This window comes from Gadus morhua, chromosome 17, assembly GCF_902167405.1.
Source record: "Gadus morhua chromosome 17, gadMor3.0, whole genome shotgun sequence".
Taxonomy (NCBI): domain Eukaryota; kingdom Metazoa; phylum Chordata; class Actinopteri; order Gadiformes; family Gadidae; genus Gadus; species Gadus morhua.
In genome coordinates this window covers 12,965,414-12,989,410 of record NC_044064.1, presented here as the reverse complement: position 1 = coordinate 12,989,410, position 23,997 = coordinate 12,965,414, and the positions used below count along the sequence as shown (strand labels likewise).

Genomic DNA, 23,997 nt, shown 5'->3' with positions numbered 1-23,997 from the left:
AGAGCGTTAACCCACAGCCCTGACCACTGCACCACCAAGACGCTTACCAGAGCATGTTTGGAGGTTATACTTGACTTGACCATTCACATGATAGAGAAATAAGATGTATCCATTTAGGTAGTACTGAGCAGGGAACCCGAACCTACAAAGTGTCTGAATGCTCATCATGAAGGTCAGCTTCTTAATGGCCATGAGAGCGGGGACTCGTACCTGCAGAGTGTTAACCCACAGCCCTTACCAAGACACAGATCAGGATGTTTTGGAGGTTACACTTCCATTAGTATCCATTAAGGTACTTATTCCATCAGGTAGAACGGCAAGAACGGATGAGCAAATTCTTAATCCCTGTGAGCTGGGGACTCTAACCTGCGTCTGAGTTTTGATGATTTGACGATTTTGTTGATGGCGGTTAGACTTGACTTTACAACTCACATGATATAGAAATAAACATTACAGATCATTAGTTGGACTTGAACCCCGGTCTCAGGAGTGTCAGCCAACTGCTCTCTCCACTTCCCCATGGAGGTTGGGATCATTCTGTGGTTGACGGCTATATCAATCAGTTCAATAGAAATATCATCACAGACTTTATAGACTTATCCTTTAGTTAATTAACATACTTTGAACAGGAATTGAACCCTGGTCTCCAGAGTGCTATCCAACAGTGCTCTCCACTGCACCACTGTTCAAATCCTGCTGATGTTTGTTTCAAGTAAGATAGAGCAAGGATACTATAACTCTGCAAATCAATAGATGCGGCTGTCGAAAGCAAATGCTAACCCGGGGAATTCCCCTTCTTGGCGCACAATGATGAATTTGGGATTGAACAAATCGTCTCAATCTGGGTAAAACAGGCAAATTTTCATATACCTCTGCGTATCCCTTTAAATTCCTTTGAAGGTCTAGGAAGGGCAATATTTTATCTCGAGCCATTTCATATCAAGTGTCACATGTGTAGCGCTGTGAATGAAATACCGCAGACAATCTAGAGATCATATATATAAAACAATGACAGAAATCCTATTTTAACTGGTCTTTCATTATAAACATCACATCGCCCAGAAACGGTAGCCAAATCAAAGTGGAAAAACATCTTTGATATCACAGGGAAATAGATGTTTCTACTTCAATGCATATCTTGTTCATAGATTTCTGGTTTGAGGGATTATCCTAGGTGTCATCCAACTCATTGGCTTCCATCCAACTTTATCGGATTCTTTTTGTTGGATGGAAGCCAATCATCCAACTCATTGGCTTCCATCCAACTTTATCGGATTCGCAATTGACTCCGACTGATCTCTTCGGTTTTACAGTCAGCCACAGTACTTCCGTCCCACCTGGATGTTCTGTCACGCCAGGGGTGATGTTCTCCGGGGCTGCAGCTGGATACTATTGCAAACTGTTGGTTGTAAGTTATGTTTTATGGTCAAAACCGAACTTGCAATAAGACAAAGAAAAAACATTTTAGAAGTCATAGTTATGTGAACATAATGAAACAATGCACTAAACATGTGATAAAAGCGGACATTTATTGTTTTTGCCAAAGTACGCTTCCAGATCTCGAATCCCATCTGGTTTATTTTCCACTGTCATTTTAATTCCCTTTGCTAGACTTGTTTTGTACTAAAATAAAAAGTTGTGAAAATGACCCCAAACTTTGCAACTCTATATACACACATAATGGGCACAATAATATAGGTGACACAAGGTGGCAGGAAAAAAGTGCCTTCTTTGTAAGTCAATGCTTTTTTCGATTTTATTCACGTGAACTTTACAGTGCACAAGGTGTTGGACATTCCTGGCCATATCTCTTTGCTGTGAAACGCGTCTGCCAAACACCCGTGAATACACTGCAGCTGTTGGAGGCTTGACGGGCCTGGGGTACAGCAGAGTGACACACATCACTCATGTGTTCCACGTTAACCTTCTATTGTCTGTGACATTCTTACTAAATGTGAACCCTCTAATACTTGCTTGCTTGCTTGCTTGAAAGAAAATTCAAAATTATTTTCCTCTACATGTCCAAGACACCCAAGATTTAGAAAGAGCGTGGATTTAATGAAATAAAATAATTAAATAATTTACATTTTGTTATAATATAATATATTTTTATAATAATAAGAAAAGATCAGTGTATAGATTTTGTCTGTAGCATTATTTAAAAAAACATAATTTTTAACTATTAGAATTTTACCTTGAAAGTTATTTGGATCAATAATCTGCGTCAGCTCATCTTTAGTCAAACACCATTGCAAATGTGAGGTAGAAAAGTCGGTTCTATTTCTTGCTTTCTTTGGCTAAACTGTTAGGTGTTTGATTATATATTAGGCAAGGCAAGGCAACTTTATTTATATAGCACTTTTCATACACAAGGCAGACTCAAAGTGCTTCACATATTAAATGTATTTGAAAGTTCTATTGATACATTTATTGACGCTCTATTTCCAAAACTTAATCATCAATAAATCAGTGTTAAATATAATACATGTCAATAAGACATACTCTTTGGCACTTTTGTCTTGACCTGAATTCAACTAATTGGCATTTTAATTTTAATTTCCTGTCAACTGTCAAATATAGTACTTATGAAATGACCAACTTTAAAAAGAGCCCTTGACATTACCGAAGAGAAACTTTTTAGTTCACATTCTAGCCAGATGGCCTAGTGTGAGTCTGGCTTTTGGCCGTTTTCACATCTAACCGTGCTCAACTGGCCCCATTGTTCTCTGGCCTGCACTCACACTAGGCCATCTGGCCGTCGCAAATGTGGCCTGGCCACGGTAGGCACTTGTACATACGTCATCACGTTTTAAGACATTACCAACGTCCGCGGCATGGACCATAATAAAGTCATTGATTCGCGGATTCTCCCAAAATACATCGGAATTCTTGTGGGTCTTCTCCAACTGCCTGAATAGCATCATCTGCCCAAATGGCTAACAGACACTCGACTTCTCTATGGGACCAACGTGAACCAACAGTTGAACCGCTTGACGCCATGTTTACCGTTTAATGGGAAAGAAGGCTCGTCGGCTTTATTATGTCCATGGTCGTCGCATGGAATATACGTCATCAAGCTCAGGTTGCGTAGCCGTGCGCGTGTCGGCTCATTAGCATCTGTACCGCGTTGGCCTGGCCTGGCCAGACTGGCCACACTCACACTGGCAGGTTTGAGCACGGTTAGGTGTGAAAACGGCCACGGCCAGGTGGCCTAGTGTGAGTGCACCCTGAGACTCACAAAAAATGGACGCTATAGGACAGTGATCATGATTTGTCTCAATATCAGAATAACAACAATGGGTCAAATAGCAATGGCTGGTGGAATGGCCATGAATTAGGTCTGTATATGCAGTGTAAACTTGCCCAGGCCCTGCAAGTCAGGATGTAGGCTATGAATCTGAATGAAAAGTAGGTAAAAAAAAAAAATGATGGGGGGGGGGGGGGAACCTCAGACCCCCTGTATTACTGTGCCCCACCAACATGTTTGATCGCCAGCCGCCACTGGGGCTGTATCCAGCGCCTGCCCCATTTGCTGCGGCTTATTTGTTTCATTTTCATATCCTTGGTTTAATTTGGGTTTTTGGGAACAATTGTGTAGCCTATTGTGTTTTCATTATACCTTTTATTTTTATTTTGAGTGCAATTGTAACGACCCTCACTTTTGCAGGTGTTCGTGATTAAGATTCAAATCAGGGATTCCTCACAGTGGCTTTTATTGCCTGCATTCAAATGCAAACATACAATGTGTTCCACCAACGCGACTGCATATTTCGCCAGCGGGGACGGTAGCGCACTGGATAATCAACCCTTAACTTTTGAAATATTCACAAACAGTTCCTAAACATCTACATCATGCATTTACCATACCTGCATTCAAAAACAAACATGCAAGCCAACGCAACTGCATACATCTGTCTGAAATAGCACAGTAGGCTACTCTACAGTTAAACTGTACATTGTGTAAATGCAATTAATACTTAATATTAATTGCATTTACTTAGTTCTAATATAAGGCGAAAGCTAAACACAGAAACTAACAACAGCAGAACACGCAAAACTCGGGAGTGGGGCATAATAATTACAAGCACCTCGTCTCCATACATGGAAATACTATCCATGTGTTCACGTGTGTTTGTAGGTGGTATGTTGCGTCAGTCAAATTTTTGCAAGGAAAAGGAAGAGTTAAAAAGGTGTGCTGCTTCAAACTTGCAGCTCTATGAAACTGTTCATTCTCAATATGCCAAAGACCATAGAGCAGAGGTCTTCAACAGGGGGTACGCGACCCCTAGAGTCCGCGAAAGTTTTGTTTGATCAGACTTTTTTTTAAAATTCCCCCGCAATTCTTTCCACAAATTGAAATGTCTTTAAATACACATTAACATTAATCCAACACTATAGCCGTGTTTACATTGAAACTTTTGATCCAATTTCTAATCTGAATAGATCTATTCCTATCATGCGATCCGAATGTACTGGCATTTACAAAAGTGGAAAGCGTTCGTAAGGTCTCATGCGCACACCTGACACATCTGGACTGGCTGCGACATTTTTAAGTAGGCCTATTTGATTTTAATGAAAGCCCAGCAGGAGAGAGCTTTTCTCTGCCTGCTCCTTCAATTAAGAAGAAGGACAGCATAGTCAGTATCTCGTCCGGTCTTTATATCTACCCCTTCCTCCGCCGCAAACAATAGGTATTTGGATCAGAGTGCGCAGCGAAGACTGTTGGGAGAGAGAGTGCTGTTATGCAGTGGCGACTGGTCATTAGGGGCAAGTGGGGCTCGCCCCCACCCCACCCGCCCCCATAATAAATTTGGCGCTTTTATTTAATTTTTAGTCAACCCTGCTTCTTCCGGCTGAGTTCATCTGTAGGGGCAAGCATGGAGGGGCAAGAGGGGCTCTAGCCAGCCAGCTAAATTCGAATATAGGCCTAATAATACTGCGCCCTTTTTGAAAAATTAGCTGCAGTTCGTTCATGGAAGTAAGTGAGAGTTAACCTGTTAATAATAATTATTAATATATTGAGTAATCATGTTAAAGCCGTGCTGTGGTTTATTTAGTGTCATCCGTAATCACCAACACGATTTAGCAAAACTGTCATGCGTTTTTTATTGTCTAACTTTTAAGGAATAAATCGTTTTTAGATGTGTTTCTAATAGTATGTTCTACTTTCATGGTTCATGGACTTCCACCACAGGTACATGGGAACGACTGTGGGATCTTCATGATTATGGTATACGTCGCAGACTTAAAATATACTGAACACTAAGGGCGTGTTCACACAGGCAGTTTTGTCTAGTAGTTCATTCTAGAGCACAATGTTCTAGAGCACATATGCGTTGCAAATCGGTTACAGTATCAAAGTGGTTTGACTACGCTACTTGTATCAGTGTCAACTAGTTACAATGTCGAGGATGGGAAATTAAATTAGCCCTTGTTTTGGCGTTGGATGCCAACGACGAGGATAACGACGAACCTTCCCGTTTGTGGGTGCATGATATAAACCGGGGACGGCAGCAGTACGGTAATGGTGCATTTCATAGTTTGATACAAGAGCTACGGTTTGATAATGCACGGTTCAGTGCGTGTTTCAGACTCGACAAGATTCAATTTGAAACCCTTTTACGCATCGTTGCGCCTTCAATAATAAAGCAAGACACCCAGATGAGGTTAGGGTTAGGGTAGCTTCTTCTCGTAGCTTCTTCTACTGCTAGTAACAAGCAGGTAGTAGGTTACCTAGCTACAGGTCTAATGTAAGCTACGTTGTCTTCCATCTGTTTTGCTAGTGACGTAAGTCCTCGTTCATTGGTCAGCAGTCAAAAAACTGCCCGACGTCTGGTGCTTTTTCCTGGCGAGTTGAACTTTTCCAAACTTGAAAACCACCCAGAGAAGTAAAAAAAAAACCCTGGCGGCTGTGTTTTTAAAAGCACCCAGGATTTTTTTACAAAAGCACTCTTTCATAGGAATATAATGTAAAACATCCACTCGCACCTGGAAAACAGGCTAAACAACATATAGTTATATAGCAAGCCTATATAAATAAATCAAACAGAGCTGCAATCACAACACAGAAAAAAGTCATACACAAAACATACTCAGATACCCAGGCGCAGTCGTGTAGAGTTTGTTTATTTTGCCTGAGTATCTGAGCATACACCCCGTGCATGACTTCCCTCTGTACCACGACCACAGCTCTGCGAACCGACTCGGATCTCGGATCTGATGCCACGCCCACACTTTTATTATTTAGCTCGTTCGTTGTAGGAAAACATGGACGTCACCCGGAAAGCTGTTGTCGCGGTAGCATTGGCAGAGTACCAGGCGCTCCAAAATAGGTAGGCTATAGGCCATAGGCAGAGATACGGACGCAGTAAGGTATTGCAGTTATACGAGTGATTGAAATTGCCATTTAAACCACCAAAGCGGCCCAAGCACAATGAAAACAGTTCATGCATAAAATTCTTTCTCGTAATTTTGCTCGGTAACCACCGAGTTCAACCGAGATGGCGAGTTCGCCATCCGAGGAAAATGGGCGTGTTCGTGCGTGTCGCTAGGCAACGTCCTCGGTCCTCCGAGACGGATGGATAATAAAACGCAGCATTAGGTGGACACGCCCACCCTTGATGTCATAAGGGGCCGATTTCCAAAACGGCTTGTAGCTAATCACACTCACACCGGGTGGTTTGAATACTTTATTCCAGACTCGAAGTTCCATTTACAAGACAAGAATACAAATTACATGACGATACAAATACGAGGTCACACAGATACAAATACATATAAGCATCGATTCCAATGTTTCCACAACCCAGAGAGTACCTTGTATCACTCTGTTTAGTGTCAGTGTGTGCAATTATTGTTAGTTTTTTGCTCTAGAAGTCGACACAAATTTGTACAAAAATTCCTCAACACAGCATGAAAGGTGGGGAGATTACTAGTCACAATCAAAGAGCTAGCACTTGTCCATCTTGGAAGCTTAAGGAGGATCCTAAACGCATCATTCTACGCTACCTGTAGCTTCTTCAGTTTTGCTGTTCTATTTACACCAGAGCTTAGCTGTGTAAAATGGAGTATAGTAGGCTCTGAAAAGACTTACTTTAACATCTTCCTGCACATAATGGAATTTGCGTGCCAACATATTGGCCTGTGCATAAAGCTTACAGCACTGGCGCTGGACATCATCATCACACAGATAATCAGTGATGATGTGACCTAAATACCTTACCTTCTTAACCACCTCTCGAGTACGATCAGACAGTAAGAATGAGGGAAACTTTTGATTCTGATCCTCCTTAGTTTTAGCAATCATAATAACGCTCTTCTTAGGATTGAACTTAATGTCATATTGAACTCCGTAGCTAGAGCACACTTTAAGCAGTTGCTGTAGCCCAGCACTATATGGAGACATGATGACCAAATCATCAGTGTATATGAGGTGGTTGAGAAGACACTCTCCCAAAATACATCCATTCTTACACTCTTTAAGCTTCTTAGAAAGATCATCCATATAGACATTGGAGAAGACAGATGACAAAATGCCACTCTGTCTCACCCAATTAGTGACTTGAAAGGGTGCAGATAAACTACTGCCCCATGTAGTTTGCATGGTTTGCTGTGTGTACCAGAACTGCAAAATCCTTATCAGGTAAGGTGGAACCCCTCGCTCTTTGAGTTTGACAAAGAATTTACCATGGTTAATCCTATCAGAGTTATGTACTTACTTACTTAGTGCTGTATTTACTTACGACTTCTTTAAGTTAATATATACAATGATCTGTTCCAAGTTTACTTTTAAAACCAAACTGGTTGTCAGTGGTTTCCACATACTCACTAAGCCTATCTAAAATAATTATTTCTAAAACTTTAGACAGTATGCTAGCCAGAGCAATTGGCCTGTAGTTTTCTATGCTGGAGATTTTCCCAGTTTTGACTTTGATCACTGGCACTAACAATACAGACAACATTGAGTCAGGAAGTATGCCATGCATTAACAAACCAGTAAAACACATAGCAAGCAAGACAGGTATTCTACCACAAGCATGTTTTAGATGTTCTACTGTTATCTGGTCAAGACCACATGCTTTGTTTATAGTCAGTTTCTCAACGGTATAGCACACCTCATCAGGTCTAATAATCACCCTATCATTAATAAGAACTTTTCCAGCATTAAATTCCTCACTCTTAACACAATTAAAAATGTCACTATAATGTTTTCTCCTAAGTTCTGCAATATTTTCAGATCCAGTGATCCCAGCAATACTAGACGGTAAGGGCACCTTACTGTTATTAATAACCTTAACTTCTTTCCAGAAATCATTGGCATTATTCTGCTGAAGCTTTTTGGCCATGGAGTTAGCCCTCATAGCCTGCTCATTTCTTTTAATAAAGCGTACAGCATACTTAGAATCTTGCATTTGCCTGTTTCTTACGTTCACATTCAGGCCCATGTCCAGCTTTCCCTGATAACACCCAGGTTTTAAAAGCTTCTTAGGCCTCTGCATGGAGTTCAGACACATATTCATTCCATCCTGGTCTGACATTATGTTGTTTACAACTATCATTGGAAAAAAGCTTACCACTACGGATAAGACAGTTCACAATCTTCTCATATATTATACACAGATCTTTACTATGATTCTGGTTCTTACAGTTAATGTTATCACATAGGAAAGCATCAGATGGGATATCAACATTACGAAAACCCTTATCAGTCAATGATTTGTAATGCCAGAGGTCCTTTTCTGTCATCCTTGCCCAATTTAGTTTCCCTATTTGTTCATGGTTATCATAGCTGGACAATTTAGGTAAACTTTCAACATTAACATCAATGAGACAGGTATGTGATCAGTTGTAGCAATCCCATACATTATCTCAATTTTCTCTAGACAGTCATGAGCATCATCTGCACATACACAGTGATCCAGCCAGGATGTTGTATGCCATCCTCACATATGTGTGGCTAACTTCAGGCAAAAGTACCTTGCTGGAGAGAACCAGCTTCCTGTCCTCACAAAACTGCACTGTTTGGCCAACAAGTGTTGGCCAAACAGAGATTTCTTGTCGGAGATATCAGCATTCATGTTGCCTACAATAAAAATACATGTATATGCATTTTCTTTAATATACAAACTTATAAAACCAAGCCTGTTAATATATTCATCATAATTTTTGTAACATTCATATGGAGTATAAACGTTTAAAATAAAAGCTTTGCCATTATGTACAACTTTGATGGCAATACCCCAGTCAACTTCAAGCCTAATCACACGGATAAGTGGTATGTGTCACCTTTAAAAAACGATTGGCAATTCCGCCAATTAAAATACAAACTTGCCACATGCCACACCTGGTGGCATGTCATGGGACCTTTAACCTTCGTTCAAATGTTTAACAAATCAACACACTTGTATCTTCAATAGCCTACCTTTCAGATTCATCAGTGTTGTATGGACGTTTATTCCCCACAGCATTATTCTGTTAGGCCTACAATCGTACTAGAGTTATAATATAACTATCGTTATGTTCAATCACACCGAGTCTCAACTGCGGACCGTCCTACAGAGCCAGCTGTTCCTTCTTATGGCTTAATGAGCAGTCAACACCGCCCCCTCTGTGTGATGTCAGTACTGACCCTACCGTAACAGAACGTCTGTCCCTGAGTGAATGGTGTATAGTATTTTTATGGGATTTAAACTTTTGTAATAAAAATAATTAATGGTTGAACTGGAACATAGTCTCATGCCTCTCAGTAAAACGGACGTCAGTGCCTTGTGGTAGCCTACTGTCACTCAGTTATAACTATTTCCTTGTGCGAAATTCCCAAGGTGGCGTTGTCCGTATCTTAGGATTACTTAAGGAAATGGAACTGACCCACGTGTCGCCAAAGTAAGATAGACAGACAGACATATAGACGGACTGACTGACAGGTAAGTATTCAGACTGATCAAGCGCTTGTCTTCTCTGGGCTATACTGACGGCATTCACGCCGACAGACAATTGAGACAATGCATGGACACCTGCAGCCGTGCTATATTGTTTCTGTGTATTCTGTAATCCCTTTTATTAAGAACATTCTTCAACTAGGCCTACTTAGAGATCCATTAAGCTCTCAAGAACATTAAGGTGCCAACAACAGTCATACAGCAAAGAAATCACGAAACCGTCACATAGGCCTTGGCTCAAATTAGGCCTGTGAAGATGTGAATGCATCTTCACTGTGTTTAACATGTTTTAAAAGATTCACGTGTTCCTGTCCGGATGTTAGCCCTGTAATAGTCTGCAGCTGTGGCTCATAGGCTAATTGAACCACACCAATTCTGGTGCTCCTAAGAGGGCCAGAGTTTTAGACTAGAGGGAGGCTTGAGTTGTGCAAGTGACTCGACTGTTGTGGTATTGTTTTTAAGTAAAAATATGTTTTTACCAACAACAATGTGCGTCGAGGAAACTCTTTTTCACAAGGCCTATCAGAGAAAAACTGATATGACTATAATTATATGTTCTTTTTTTGAGTAGGTTCATCCATTGTTGGTCATAATAAATCTGGTATAAAAATGAGAGCGTAATATAGCCTAATTCAATATACAGGCCTAATTCCATGAATCATAAACTATCATTAGGCCTACACTATTTCATTATTGTAATTTCAACAGGGATGTGTTGCGTTTTCATTTTCGTCTTTTATGTTGAAAGAATCACATCTTACATCTATTTCCTTTATCTGTTTATTAATTTCTACACAGCTCCGGTAGCCTACTTCATCAGCAGCCATGGCATGTGCAAAGTCTCCACTAACGGTTTATGACCCAGAATGCACTTCTATACAGAAACAAAATAAAACAACAAATCACATTGGTGTACAATGAAGTTGGATGCAAATAGGTTGTAATCCACATAATATAGGGGTAGCCTATATAGATCACATTATGAGAACACATAATTTAACACGATGTATAAATCACGCTAGCTACAACTATCATTTAATCACGTGAATACATCCTTTGTAGGCTAAAATAAGAATAAGTGCGAGCCACGCAGACTTGATTTATGTCTAAAGCTTTTATTAGATGAAGGTTATCAAAGTATAGGTCTCATCGTCTACTCCACCGGGCAGGACGTTTTCAAACCGGAACTTTGACAAGCACTGAACCATGTTGATCTCTATCACGCAGGACTTCCACTCGTGTCTTTGTGCATTGTGAAACATCTTCCTCATCCTGCTAACAAACACCAAGCCAGGTCCACTTGATTTGTATATCTTGAATAACAGCTCCGGTCTCAAAGGGCTCCGCAGGCTAAACGACAGTAGGCCTACGACACCCCCTGACCCTCATCCCGCTAAAGGATCCCTCCTATATCAGTATTTTATTAGATTCCAACTTTGTTTGATTTGGAATTATTTGTACTATTTACATTTAGATTTTTTTGATATTTATTTTAACATTGTGTAATGTGCTGTAAGATCTAAGACCTTTCATGAGGGTATCATTATTTTTGAATATCTGTGAGACCATTATTTTTTTGCTAATTTCTGAATTTCTGATCAAGACTATCCTCGCCTGATTGTTCAGGGAACTAATTTGCATGACTAAAACACTCCTCGAGGGTGGAGATAGGTAGGGGGGGGACAGAGAGGGAGGGGCATTTTCCTGGGGTTGTTTATTTTCTGAATCATGCTCTCTCCCTCAACAATTCTCAAATTTTACCGACAGGACCTCAACATGTTTTTTCATAATAAACTGGTAGGTCAACTCTATAGTTGAACTGTCATAATTGTGTCATAATATACAATTACTTCATAAGTAAGTTAAAAAAAAAATCACACGGGATGCACACAACTACCGGAAACTCAGATATAACGTGTGAACTTTGGAGTTTTGCCTAATAATAATAATAATAAGCCCCTCATCTCCATACACATGCAAATACTGTGCCTGTCTATCTATATGTGTTTGTATGGTTAGCAAGCATGTGACTGTGCGTGTGCGTGTGTATGTGTGTACGTAGGAGGTCTGTTGCTTCAGTCATTCTGCAAGGAAAAGAGGACAAGAGTTAAAGGTAGGCTGGTCTTTCAAACTTGCAGCTCTATGCAACTTTTCATTCTCGATAGGCCAAAGACCCTTCGAGAGAGGAAATCTTTGGTTTATTGAATTATTTATTATTTTATCAATCAGCATGAATGTTAAACACAACGTCATATTATTAGAGTATAAACTCCTGAAAGTATTTGAATGTTATCTACGTCAGTAATAGACAGTGTCTTTTTTTTACTGCTTTTCATTTGCAATAATTGCAATACATATGCCGCTTTTCCACCGCACATGTAGCTCGACTCGACTCGACACGACTCGACACGGCAGCAGCACGGGTCGTTTTCCACCGCAAATAGTACCTCCTGGACGTGGGCGGGGTCGGCTGCGCGAAAGGGCCGTGACGTATTTTTGTACGCGACGCAAACAACACCTACGCAACCCACACATGGAGAGAACCCACATAACAACAATGGAGGACATCGATAACATTACTATTATTAGCTGGCTTGTTGAAGAAGTGGAATATGTTGGCTGCGGCGCTGCTATGGCTGTTACCAGCATGGTTGCCATGTCGCTCTCGCGACTTCGTCACACTCTCTGGCCAATCAGTGGCCGGCCGTCTGCCGACGTCACCTTTTAGCATCGGCTCAGCCGCTTGGAACCTAGAGCGAGGCGGTACTAGAAAAAGCAGCCACTTCAGGTACCAGATACCATGTTTTTGCGGTGGAAACGCAAAAAAATGCGAGCTGAGTCGAGTCGTGTCGAGCTGGTACCATGCAGTGGAAAAGCGGCAATAGTATCATTTTTGGTCATCATCAGAACATACCCATTTCCGTTTATCGCAGGGACCTGGACCGTGGCTCTCAGCTGCAGGATTCTCGTTGATCTCATCCTGACGACGGATGTCGCCCTTCCAGCTGAGTTGGAAATCTGATATCCCCTGACTTCTGAACTGCGCCTCGAGCTGAACACACAAACACAAACAATAGTTCTCGCATTGCCCGGTCGTGCTGCTTATCTGACACTGATATGTGTACGATGTCACTTACTAAATAGCTATACGTTTAAGTATGTACCCAGGCTGAATCATGTTCAAATGGCAATCGACATTCGCCAGCACAGTGCAGAAGCACTGCACCTTTTGCCCTATGTGGAAGTATGACTCTGCAGAAACATACGAAGGCTGTGTAATCTGTGAAAAAGCTGTCCTGTTACAGTCGTATAATCCCCATACGATCAATCTTGTCTGATGTCAGAAGGAAAGCATGATCGGGCCTGGTCATTACTTGGATGGGGGCAGGGCCGCCGGACTGGGGGTGTAAGGTGGACAGGCTTGGGGGCGCGCAAAGCAGAGGGGGGCCCATGGGAATGTAAAAAAAAAAAAAAAATCTTTGATTCTGCTACCACCTAGTGGCAGGAGCCCCACATTGCGCTCAGTGGCCATATGCCGATAGGTCACGTCTCGCCCCCCGGCCCGTCAACAATTCTGCGACGGGGACTGGTAGGGGAATTCGGGGGGGGGGGGGGCACATCAGTACCTCTTGTATACAGGGGCCAGAATTTGGTACTACGCCACTGGATGGGGGACAGCCTGCGAATAGCAGAGGGTAGTTCCCAGTACAAGTAGGTACGGCTCTCTCACCTGCTTCAGGAGTTGAGCACCGGCGGCTGAGCGATCGAGGTCACCATCCGACTCCATCTTTAACTTGATCAGCACCCTCCGCAAGTTCCCAGCTGCAACGAGAACCTTCTGATCACTAACATCTGCACCACATTCAACAGCTCACTCTTTATAAAGAACGGTTCTTTCTGAACCATGGGGCCTTGGGGTCTTGCAAGTTGCCACGCCGCTGTGGAGACCCAGAACTCACCGCCCTGGCAGACGAAAGGCATCTCGGTCTCGCACTGCTCCTCGTACCACCGGCCCTGGTCCGTGACGTTGACAATCGCACAGCCCTGGAGGTTGGCGGGCTCGCCCAACGTCCAGTACCTGAGGGAGGAGGTGCTCTCGTCGGACCACGCCCACCGGTCCCAGAAGAGGCCGATCCAGACGGAGACATGGAGCGACGGAGTGAGGATTGGCGCTATATCGGGCATGCCTTTGATTTTGGGTAGTTTCATACCTAGGCTTCTGCAATGATCCCGGGCAGCGGTCCATTCCCACAAATCGGGCTGAGGGTAATAGTACGGCACCTGTGCTGCATAAAGAAACCCCATTCCCCGTTAAAATAGCGGTATTACGATTAACAAATCTAATTTCAGATTATAGCTTCGACATTAAAGCTCCTTCTGTGAGATGTTAATGATTGAAATGATCTATGAGAGAATAGTTGTGTTCTGGTTGAGTGCGACTCTAAATCCGCTTTTCCACCGCACATGTAGCTCGACTCGACACGACACGACTCGACACGGTAGCAGCACGGGTCCTTTTCCACCGCAAATAGTACCTCCTGGACGTGGGCGGGGTCGGCTGCGCGAAAGGGCCGTGACGTATTTTTGTACGCGACGCAAACAACACCTACGTAACCCACACATGGACAGAACCCACATAACAACAAATGAGGACATAGATGCGATGGTATTCGTGTTCGTATTATTAGCTGGCATGTTGAAGAAGTGGAATATGTTGGCTGCGGCGCTGCTATGGCTGTTACCAGCATGGTTGCCATGTCGCTCTCGTGACTTCGTCACACTTGGCCAATCAGTGGCCGGCCGTCTGCCGACGTCACCTTTTAGCATCGGCTCAGCCGCTTGGAACCTAGAGCGAGGCGGTACTAGAAAAAGCAGCCACTTCAGGTACCAGATACCATGTTTTTGCGGTGGAAACGCAAAAAATGCGAGCTGAGTCGAGTCGAGTCGAGTCGTGTCGAGCTGGTACCATGCAGTGGAAAAGCGGCATAAGAGATCGTTTGGATTTGAGACCGTTCCCGGTTTCTATCCGTCTGCGTCCTGAAAGACGGAGGCGTGACTTGTAGTAGGCGTAACTTGTAGTAGGAGGCGTGTCTTGTACTTTTCTTTGCGGAAGTAGGAGGCGTGTCTAGTACTTTTCTAAATCGCGGAAGTGATCAGTAGCCTACTATGTAGCAGTGGTGCGCGGGTACATAAATGACCGCAACGGACCTCAAATATTAGGCCTCACATAAAAATAATGCACCCGACCCGCTCATTTAAAAATATGCTCTTGATTAGCTTAATCATAGCCTTACTGGCATACTGAAACTGACATCCCTGAATCATATGCATTTAAGAAAATAATTTAGAGATTTACAACTGTTTTTTACCGCGAAAAGAGGAAGATCTCACGTGGACAGCGATTTAGAAAAGCACGAGACACGCCTCATCCTACTACAAGTTACGCCTACTACAAGTACGCCTCCTCTTGCAGGACGCAGACAGACCCTTCTCGGTTTATCCCTCACATGCGGGCGCAACGCATAATCATCGCTCCATCACATTTTTGCGCTCATTGAGGAATGTTTGTATAACTGTAGGCTATTTACAATTTGTAAGTGAAACTATGAATTTTAAATCACACTAGATGGTTTCGACTCACCATCTTCGCACACAAGATTACGTCTCGTCGTAGTACAATTGTAATCGTTCCAGCCCGATGCGATCGTGTCTACACAGCCACCCGAAAAGTCGGGCTGCCCTGCAATCCACAACAGAGGAAGCGGCTCTCCGCTTCCGTCCGACCACAGCCACTTGGCGGGTCCGTCGTTACGGAGGCCGATCCAGGCGTCGTCAAGGCCGGCGGTGGTCTGGGCCAGGAGCTGGGCCTCCTCCATGGAGGTCACGGTGGCCAGATCGCTGTGCTTACTCCGACAGAAGCTCCGCGCGTTGCTCCAGCTCAGGATTTGGTTGTAGTAGTGGTACTCTGGGGAGACTGGGGGAGAGGAGAGCATCAGACCTCCTGTCTGTTTTTTTTATTCAAATTGAAGATCATGAAGGGATTTCGTGGACGTTGTGGTGGTGAATGTGCGTGTAGGCCTATGTTTGTGGCCACACTTACTTGATTCTGTCATACTTAAAAGCATGAAAATCCCTTTGAATAAAAAAATGCTTATGATTAATATTATTGCTTTAATATTGGATAATTGGATATTAATATAATTGACTGCATTGAATTTGCTGAACTTTCAATGATAATTACTAACGTTATCCTTCACGAAATGAGTATGGATAGGCCTACTATATGTTTTATGATATAGGCTATTAATCTTATACATTAAATTACCAAATAATTGATAAATTATGAGTTGTATGTTGTTGCGTAACAGTTTACAATGGCATTTTTCTGTAATAATCGGAGGGTGTGATGCGGTTTTATGATGAAATGCTCACCAATGAGACGGAAGGCGGAGACTCGCACGCGAAACATGGTCTGATGGTCTGTTAATGAAGCCTAACAGGGAAAACCACATCACAACAATAGATCAGTTTCAAATAAAGATGATGAGAATAACATATCATAGAGCTATATTCTAGGTTAAATCAAACAAAGAAGATAAAAGAAAACGTGGTTAGAAGAAAGCGTAATTGAAAAGAAACGTTTTAAGAATTTAATTGAAAGATATTGACAGCCCTATTAAGTTAACGCCCTCAGCTCCTCTGGGAGACTTCCAGAGGCAAGAGGAACCACAGACACTAAAACGAGATCCTAAGCGATCAAAAAAACATCATACCTGTTCACAGATGTTCCCTCTTCTGAATCCCCCCAGCCTTACCAATCATACTTAAAGACACAGACATACAGCGTTGTACTCCTATAAAAATGCAAAAATGCAAAATGCAAAACTGGACATCAGGTGTCACTTTCGCTCCACAGAAGATGATGAATATTTGGTTGGAAGCATTGACATATCAAGTTCAAGTTCAAGCTAGTTCAAGTTAAATTATTTTAATGTTCCTAAAGGTAGATTTTGTTTGCAGCATAGAATCGTTACACACACAAATAGGAAAAAGACATGGAGGCACATATGGCTATCAAAAAATAACAAAAGTTCTTACAGGTCCAGATTAAATATGAAGTGAAATAAACAAATGGTAAATCAACCTAATAACTCTTAAAATTGTTAGGTTGAAAAATACTTTTCTGTTCAAATGACATGCATAATGTATCCGTAAAAATGAAATCAGTTTATCCATTGTCATATAATTTATTCGGAGCATTGAAATCAACGTTATTCATAACTCCCCATTTCACTGCTTTTTTCCCCATTTCACTGCCTTTTTCCCCATTTCACTGCTTTTTTCCCCATTTCAATGCTTTTTCTTTCTCAAATTAAGCATGTGACAAATAAATTCTTGAATCTTGAACTATAGTCACCAACAAAAACATGTAAGAGGCACACGATCAAACCAAGCTGAAAGGAGACCCTGGCCCTCCTATAGCTGTGGTAGCTTTGTTTGTATTTCAGAACGAAATACCTACAGGCTTCGGATTTAGACACACTAAAGAAAAAATACATTTGCAGGGGAGCTGAGATTAGACGCAGGGTGATTTTTATGGTGTATATCACTTCATCACCAAGATATCAGTTATTATTAGTAGAAGTCCAATTTTGTTCTGAGGAAATTGTTGTCTTCAAAGTTATTTAGAGAAAAAGGTTTTGTTTATTATGATGGAAGTATAAAAGCAGAGTAGCCCTTCATATTGCACATTTTCATAAACAATAAAGATGGCTCCCACTGATGTCAGCTCTTAGAGGCATTTTGGTCTGAACCTGTTGAAAACCTCCCTTGTAAATTAAAAATGAGCTGAGATCTTCCAGACTAATTGTGCCGGCTAGTTCAATTGACTCTCTGTTCTTTGAGGTCAAACATCCAGTTGGGGTCCTCTTCTGGCAGAGTGGGTAAAATGAAGATAATATACTGAGACTGGAACCTCCCAGTCCATCAAGGTGTCTTCAAGGGACAAATTATTATTTTTACAAGCACATGAAACAAATATTCTTAAATAACTAAATTAAGTGGCAATAGTGTAAATGGACTGCCTTCAGATCATGTATTCTGAAAAAAAAATACATTCACATGTATCACATGTATGTAAGTGAAATATTTATTCAGAACTTCAAAATATAACACTTTGAATAACAACAATAAGTCAAAGTTAGATCAAACTAATAGTGTATATATTTCATTTTAGACCGTTTCCGTTCAGGACTTTTATTTTATTTTTTCATACTGGGGCCCCCCCTGTTGCTACGCCCATGCGTAAAGCCCTCTCCGTCTCTAACCTCTCTATACTTCAGGTGATGCCCTCTCAAACCATTCTCACGATGACACAGCAAAGGTTATCATGGTTTCTACAAAATGGTAGCCCTGTTAGGTTGATTGGTAGCCCTTTAGTTCCCAAGGTATCCATGATTTCATAGTTGCCCCGATTTCATGGTCTCTCACCTGGGATTAGCGTGGCCGATATCGGAGTCACCTACGAGGATCTCAGCCCCCATTAGATCATGCAGCAATTTGCACTTTTGATCGCCACTTTGACGACTTCCTATCAGCGGTAAATCCACCCGCCACCAGGGGTCTGGAATCGGATTAATAATTTACGGGGTTCATTTGCCACAAAGAGTCTGATCAATCGAGAAACTTGCTCCGTAGGTTTTTAGTTTGTTTTTTTTTGCATCGGTTTTTACTTCACATTTCGTTCTTATCAGAAATGATTTTAATTAGGCCTACTATTAAAATGAAGAATATCTGTAGTAAATGAGTTAGCCTGCTCTTTGAAACCATGTAGCCTAATATATTTATGTTCGCTTTCATTACGATTAAACGTCAAACCCCAGGGACAGCTCAAATGCCGTTCTAGAGTCAGTTGCCTCTGTTCTGATGGGCTTACGTCAGTGTCAGGCGAGGTCATCATTTGCATGTTTAATCTGAGCATGGTCAAAATCCGCGATTGCAACAACCTGATTTATCCCCCCCCCCCCCCCCCCCCCCCCCCCTTCGGTTTGAGGCAAGAGATTGATTCCTTTTAATGTTGTCGTGCGATTAAAAAAGTTTCAACCTTATTGACTAATTTTACGTGCATTAAATGCATCGTTTTATAATGCCTTTTGCATTCAGCATTTCTTTCTGTATCCAACTATACATTTATTGGCTACAAAAAAATAAACTGTTTTTTTCCTCAACTGTTGATTCAAGGCTGCACTAGTCATTCATTACTGAAAAGTCAAAGGCCTACTTCTATAAGAGCATCATTCCACAATGGGATGAGTAGCGGTTTGGCCAGAGAAGATTAAAAATACATATATTCAGAAACCTTTCAGGACTTTTACAAATTGTTATTGATCAAAAATGTATCATCAAAGGAATAGCCATACTGGGACCCCTGCCTTGACCAAAAGATTGGGGACTTTTATTGTCTCATCGAGGTTGTGCTCCTCATTTAATTTTTTTTAAACCCAACAAGACTAGACCTGCACAAGACGTTCTGATATGCAGGTGAGGCTTATCAAGCAGCACGATCACTTTCTTTATAGCCCATTAATCGTCCCTTTAAAGGCATCTGCAGAATGGCTAAATATGTAACCATGAAGAAAGGGAAACACTGGTGGGGAGATTGCAGCTGTAGTGACTCTAAAGACATCCTCAGGCTGCAGCTCTAGATCTCAAGGTTATGTCTATATGGAAATAACAGATTTTCCTTGAGCATCTTCTGTACCTCTTATGCAAACATGGTGTTTTACCTGGCTCGGGAGAGACCTTGAGAACCAGACTGATGACCCCGGTGAATAGGAGCCAGTAGGGTGTCATTTCTTTAACGTAATGGAAATTCTGGGAAAATGCAGATTTAGCTCCCTGATTTATCGTAATGTTATATATATATATATATATATATATAGGTTAACGAGTATTGAAAACTCACATAAACACACAGCATCAATTAACAATAAAATTGCAATTTATATTTACTTTAGTTTGAAATATCAGACAATAGCTTTTCATAAAACATTATAAAACCATAAAAAAAACATCAAAATTAAACTACTCCAAGCTCCAACCGTCGTTTGAAGCACAGTTAAGTGCTTATGCCTCGTGTGTTTGCACAAAGCATGCTTTGAAAAAACGCTTTCAGCCATCAAACTGCTGAAGGATAAATGCTCTCTGTGTAAAAATGATGATGTAATCCTATGCCTGCACCTGTCATTTTTATGCAAATCTCAGTGTGTGTGTGTGTGGTGTGTGTGTGTGTGGGGGGGGGGGGGGGGGGGGTGGGGCTGTGTGTGGATGCAAATTGTTTTGGTGGCAGGAGTCGTACAATTGCTTTGAATGTTTGTTATGCATACGTACACGTAAATGTAGATGTACGCACGTACATAAGCAGTTTGTATTTTGATGTCATGCTGGAAACCGTTTCTTTCCTGGGGCCGGTCTCACAACGGGCTTTCAAGAAGCAAGCAAACATGTCTCACTCTCCTACCAGACGCTGTCCTTTCATCCGTCGTTGTCATGGCGGCACAGAGGCTCTTCCCGTGTTCAACGAGGGGCTCGCCACCCTCCCCGTTTCTAAAGGTCTGGGCGCTGTAGCGAGCCCCATCCCACAGAACCCCGGTCCAGGGTGGCAGCCCCGGGCGCAGGCCGATCCAGGCTCCCCTGTTTAGGGAGTTCACCTGATTTGACCCCTGGTTCATAACACGGGCCTCGTCGATGGTGGCGCAGTCAGTGTAGGGCTGCTCAGGTCACAGTCACATTTCACTCTAACCAAACACAAGAGGTAGAGAAAGACAACGTTTAAAAGACAAACACTTTATTATAACTTGCACAGATGTTGTAACAAAACCTGATTTGGTTTGCCAAATAACTTCTGTTCTGGAATCGGGTTTCAGGTTCCCAAATTTTGTGGATTCCTCCTACCTGCACTGATCAAAACACCCTATGCAACCCCTGTTCCCCATCAATGGAACCTGGCGCCAGCTAGCTACACGGGAAAGGCATGAAGGGGCTCCTTTCCTCTTTGTGGCCACCAGAATGCCCTCTCGTGCCTTACTATCTGGGTAAGGTGAGCCCAATGACCTTCAGTGGTCAAAGGTCTACTTGGAACTGGCTATCTGAACAAGGTCCATTACAGAGGGCTTTCAGGAGGTTCAGTGGCGGAAAAGAGACTACAAGGGTTGGCCAGAGGGTGTACAAGGCTTTATAAAGGTGTCCATATACTAGGCCTAATAAAGGAAAATACCTAACCTACCTAAGGAACATGACTACTTGACCATTTTCATAACCCAGATGCATCTTTCTCTCTCTCACACACACACACACAAGCACACGCACACGCACACACACACACACACACACACACACACACACACACACACACACACACACACGAACACTATCGTGATCACAATAGCAGTTATCAGCAAGTGATGGGTCTACGATTAACATTCTAATTCTGGGTCAACGACTGCAGACAGACGACGTGAAAAATAGATTTAGTATTGACCGCAAAAAAGGGCAACGTACTAGTAATTGGGGCTATCGACTTTGAAATAGACACGTCTTTTGAATAACGCATCAAAGCAAATGATTGTTTGGGACTATCGTCCTACACAAATGTAATAATTAATGTTATGGACGTGAATGACAAAGCACCCGTAATACATCTTAAGTCCCTCACGTTTCCAGATATCACTTTAAAACTTACTTTGGAATTATGGTTTCACTGAAACAGGTCCTCTCCTCAACCATGGAAGTGCAAGACGTTTACGAGAGCCCTCGAGAGCCTACCTCATTTGTATAAATCTCGCTGCTTTCAACGACACATGCAGTGAACTGTCAATCAACTAGGGGTTGCACCTAAGGTGTCCAATCAGGTTCCAAAGGTGGCCAGTGATACCCCTGCCCCCGTTCTGGCTAGTCCGCCCCTGAGGTAGTTGAGTTGGAACTTGGTTAATCTTGTTTTTCTAATTCTTATATTCTGCACTCTTCCATGTCTTTTTTATTCTGTTCTACAGCACTAGATGGTAGCGACTTTATTCGTTTCTTTGGTTAAAGGCATCTTCAAAAAAACTAAATATGTAATGGATAAAGGGTAACACCGGTGAGGAGATTAGCTGTAGTGACTCTAAACACATCAGGCTGGAGCCTGAGATCCCAAGGTTACATCTATATGGAAATAACAGATTTTCCTTGAGCATCTTCTGTTCCTCTTATGCAAAAATGCCGTCCTTGTCTCGAAGGCAACATTGAGACCAATTTAGAAAAGTGTGTTTGTTTATTTTCTTTCAGTCGCTCATTCAAATTAAACTTTGCACAATGTTTTTAAATGATCATTTGTAATTATATCGTACTAAGAAAGTTGGTCTACCACAAAGTTGCCGTGGGTGATAACACCCCCCTCCTTTCTAGAACTTTGGCACAAAACACTTTTTAGTCTGTGTTTGAATTCTGACACAAACATTGACACTTTAACACCTTAACCTAACCATTACCTTAACCCATAATAATGGGCTGATTGGCTAACGTAAAACCCAATAAGCTGGACCAGGTCCAGAGAGGTGGAGCTGAACTTCAAGCTCCACCCATTTGTCTCTGCAGCAAGGACCACGTTGAATATTGTGAATTTGGAGCATCAGAAGTACCCATTTTAAATGCTTGGTGTCCTCGTTATATATACCTTTAACTAAAGCATGACATCAAAGCATAGCCTACCGTTCAAACATAATTATATTAGATTGTTTTATTGGTCAGTGCTGGCAGGCGATGTCACAATCTATGTAGCGACGTCATCTGCCAAACATTACAATTAGTGTTTGGCAACGCGCAGCTGACAGTCGCATACGCATCAATACATGTTTTTAATGTTAACACGCATACGATGGACTAACTAAGCTCTAGTCAGTGAAAGAGGACGTCCGTCCGTCCCCCTCCCCCATCATTGTGTTAACCTGGGACTCACCTGTGAGGAACCGGACGGACTGCAGGGTGCGGAACGGATCGGATCGGATCGCAAAGGTGCGGGTCGGGTCGCGTTTCCACCGCCAAAAGTGGGCGTGACCCGGACTTTGCCGTACCCGTTCCGGCCCCATTCTCGGGAATCCTCCGTTGCGGTACCCAAAACGAGACCAGACGCCTGAAAGGGTCCCGTGAAATTCTAGCTACACCCCCCCTCCGTTGATTGGTCGACAGAATCGTCACTTCCGGGTGACGGGGGGATAAAAACAAACAAACAGTAGCCTCGAGGTATTATTCTTTTACAATTAACATGTCGCGTAAAAAGCTTGCTTGGGCGAACAAGGAGGTGGAGACGTTCGTCTGCATTCTTGGGGAGGAAGACGTTGTTTACGATGTTTACGTAGCTGCCGCGTCGATCGACATCCGGCCTACCACCAAGGGTACTGTCGGCAGTGGAAACGCGACCTCGGAACTGAGCTGGGCTATACCGCCCCCTCCCTACCGCACCTTTGCGATCCGATCCGTTCCGCACCCTGCAGTGGAAACGCGGCATTAGCGGAGTCTCTTGAAATCTTACATTAGGACTTTGTCAACGCGTTAAAGCTGCATTTCTTTAAAGGTCCCATGACGTGCCACCAGGTGTGTGCCGATTAGCCGTTACAAGCCGTTTTGGAAATCTGTCCCTTATGACATCACAGTTGGACGTGTCCACCTAGATGTGTGACGGATAGATGAGCAATGTTTGTAAAAGTCAACTGGGCTAATCAACCCACACCTGGTGGCACGTCATGGGACCTTTAAGAACGAGTGTAAAATACATGTTCTTAAACTGGCGTGTTCGGGGAACATGTTAGGATGGCAGTAGGCTCCGGTGGCAAACCTGTTGTCATGCTCTGCTGTTCTCCGAATAGTCTAACAGGGTTTATGAAATGTAGGAGCAGCATAGCCTATTTGAGAAAGCCATATCTTAACGGTACCTTATGTGGTCGACCACTAACGCAGAAGTGGACCCAACACAATCATAACTGTCAACCGTAAATGTTACTACGCAACAAGCAGCAAGAAACTT

General features: G+C 42.5%; 1 protein-coding gene across 7 annotated transcripts; it reads right to left on the bottom strand.

Annotated features, from left to right (window-relative positions):
- Positions 1-11,032: 11,032 nt before the first annotated feature.
- LOC115529227 (C-type mannose receptor 2) lies at positions 11,033-23,584 on the bottom strand. 7 transcript variants are annotated; one of them, XM_030337795.1, is made up of 9 exons: positions 23,506-23,584; positions 20,458-20,734; positions 16,371-16,431; positions 16,039-16,071; positions 15,580-15,912; positions 13,898-14,224; positions 13,669-13,760; positions 12,853-12,990; positions 11,033-12,022 (listed from the first exon to the last, which is right to left on the bottom strand). In XM_030337795.1, exons 2-9 carry the CDS (start codon positions 20,473-20,475, stop codon positions 12,014-12,016), a joined length of 1,011 nt encoding a protein of 336 aa, XP_030193655.1. In that variant the 5' UTR covers positions 20,476-20,734; positions 23,506-23,584; the 3' UTR covers positions 11,033-12,013. The 7 variants fall into 7 exon arrangements, with proteins under 7 accessions (XP_030193655.1, XP_030193653.1, XP_030193654.1 ...); XM_030337793.1 differs by lacking the exon at positions 23,506-23,584 and adding an exon at positions 22,933-23,142; XM_030337794.1 differs by lacking the exon at positions 23,506-23,584 and adding an exon at positions 21,679-21,802.
- Between the last annotated feature and the right edge of the window lie 413 nt (positions 23,585-23,997).

What these genes read in the sequence shown, in the direction of transcription:
- LOC115529227 (XM_030337795.1), bottom strand. An exon ending in CTCCGCCTTCCGTCTCATTG is followed by an intron (nt 16,072 to 16,370) that starts GTGAGCATTTCA and finishes TTTTATTCAAAG; the next exon opens with GGATTTTCATGCTTTTAAGT. An exon ending in GTGCTCAACTCCTGAAGCAG is followed by an intron (nt 12,991 to 13,668) that starts GTGAGAGAGCCG and finishes TTGTGTGTTCAG; the next exon opens with CTCGAGGCGCAGTTCAGAAG.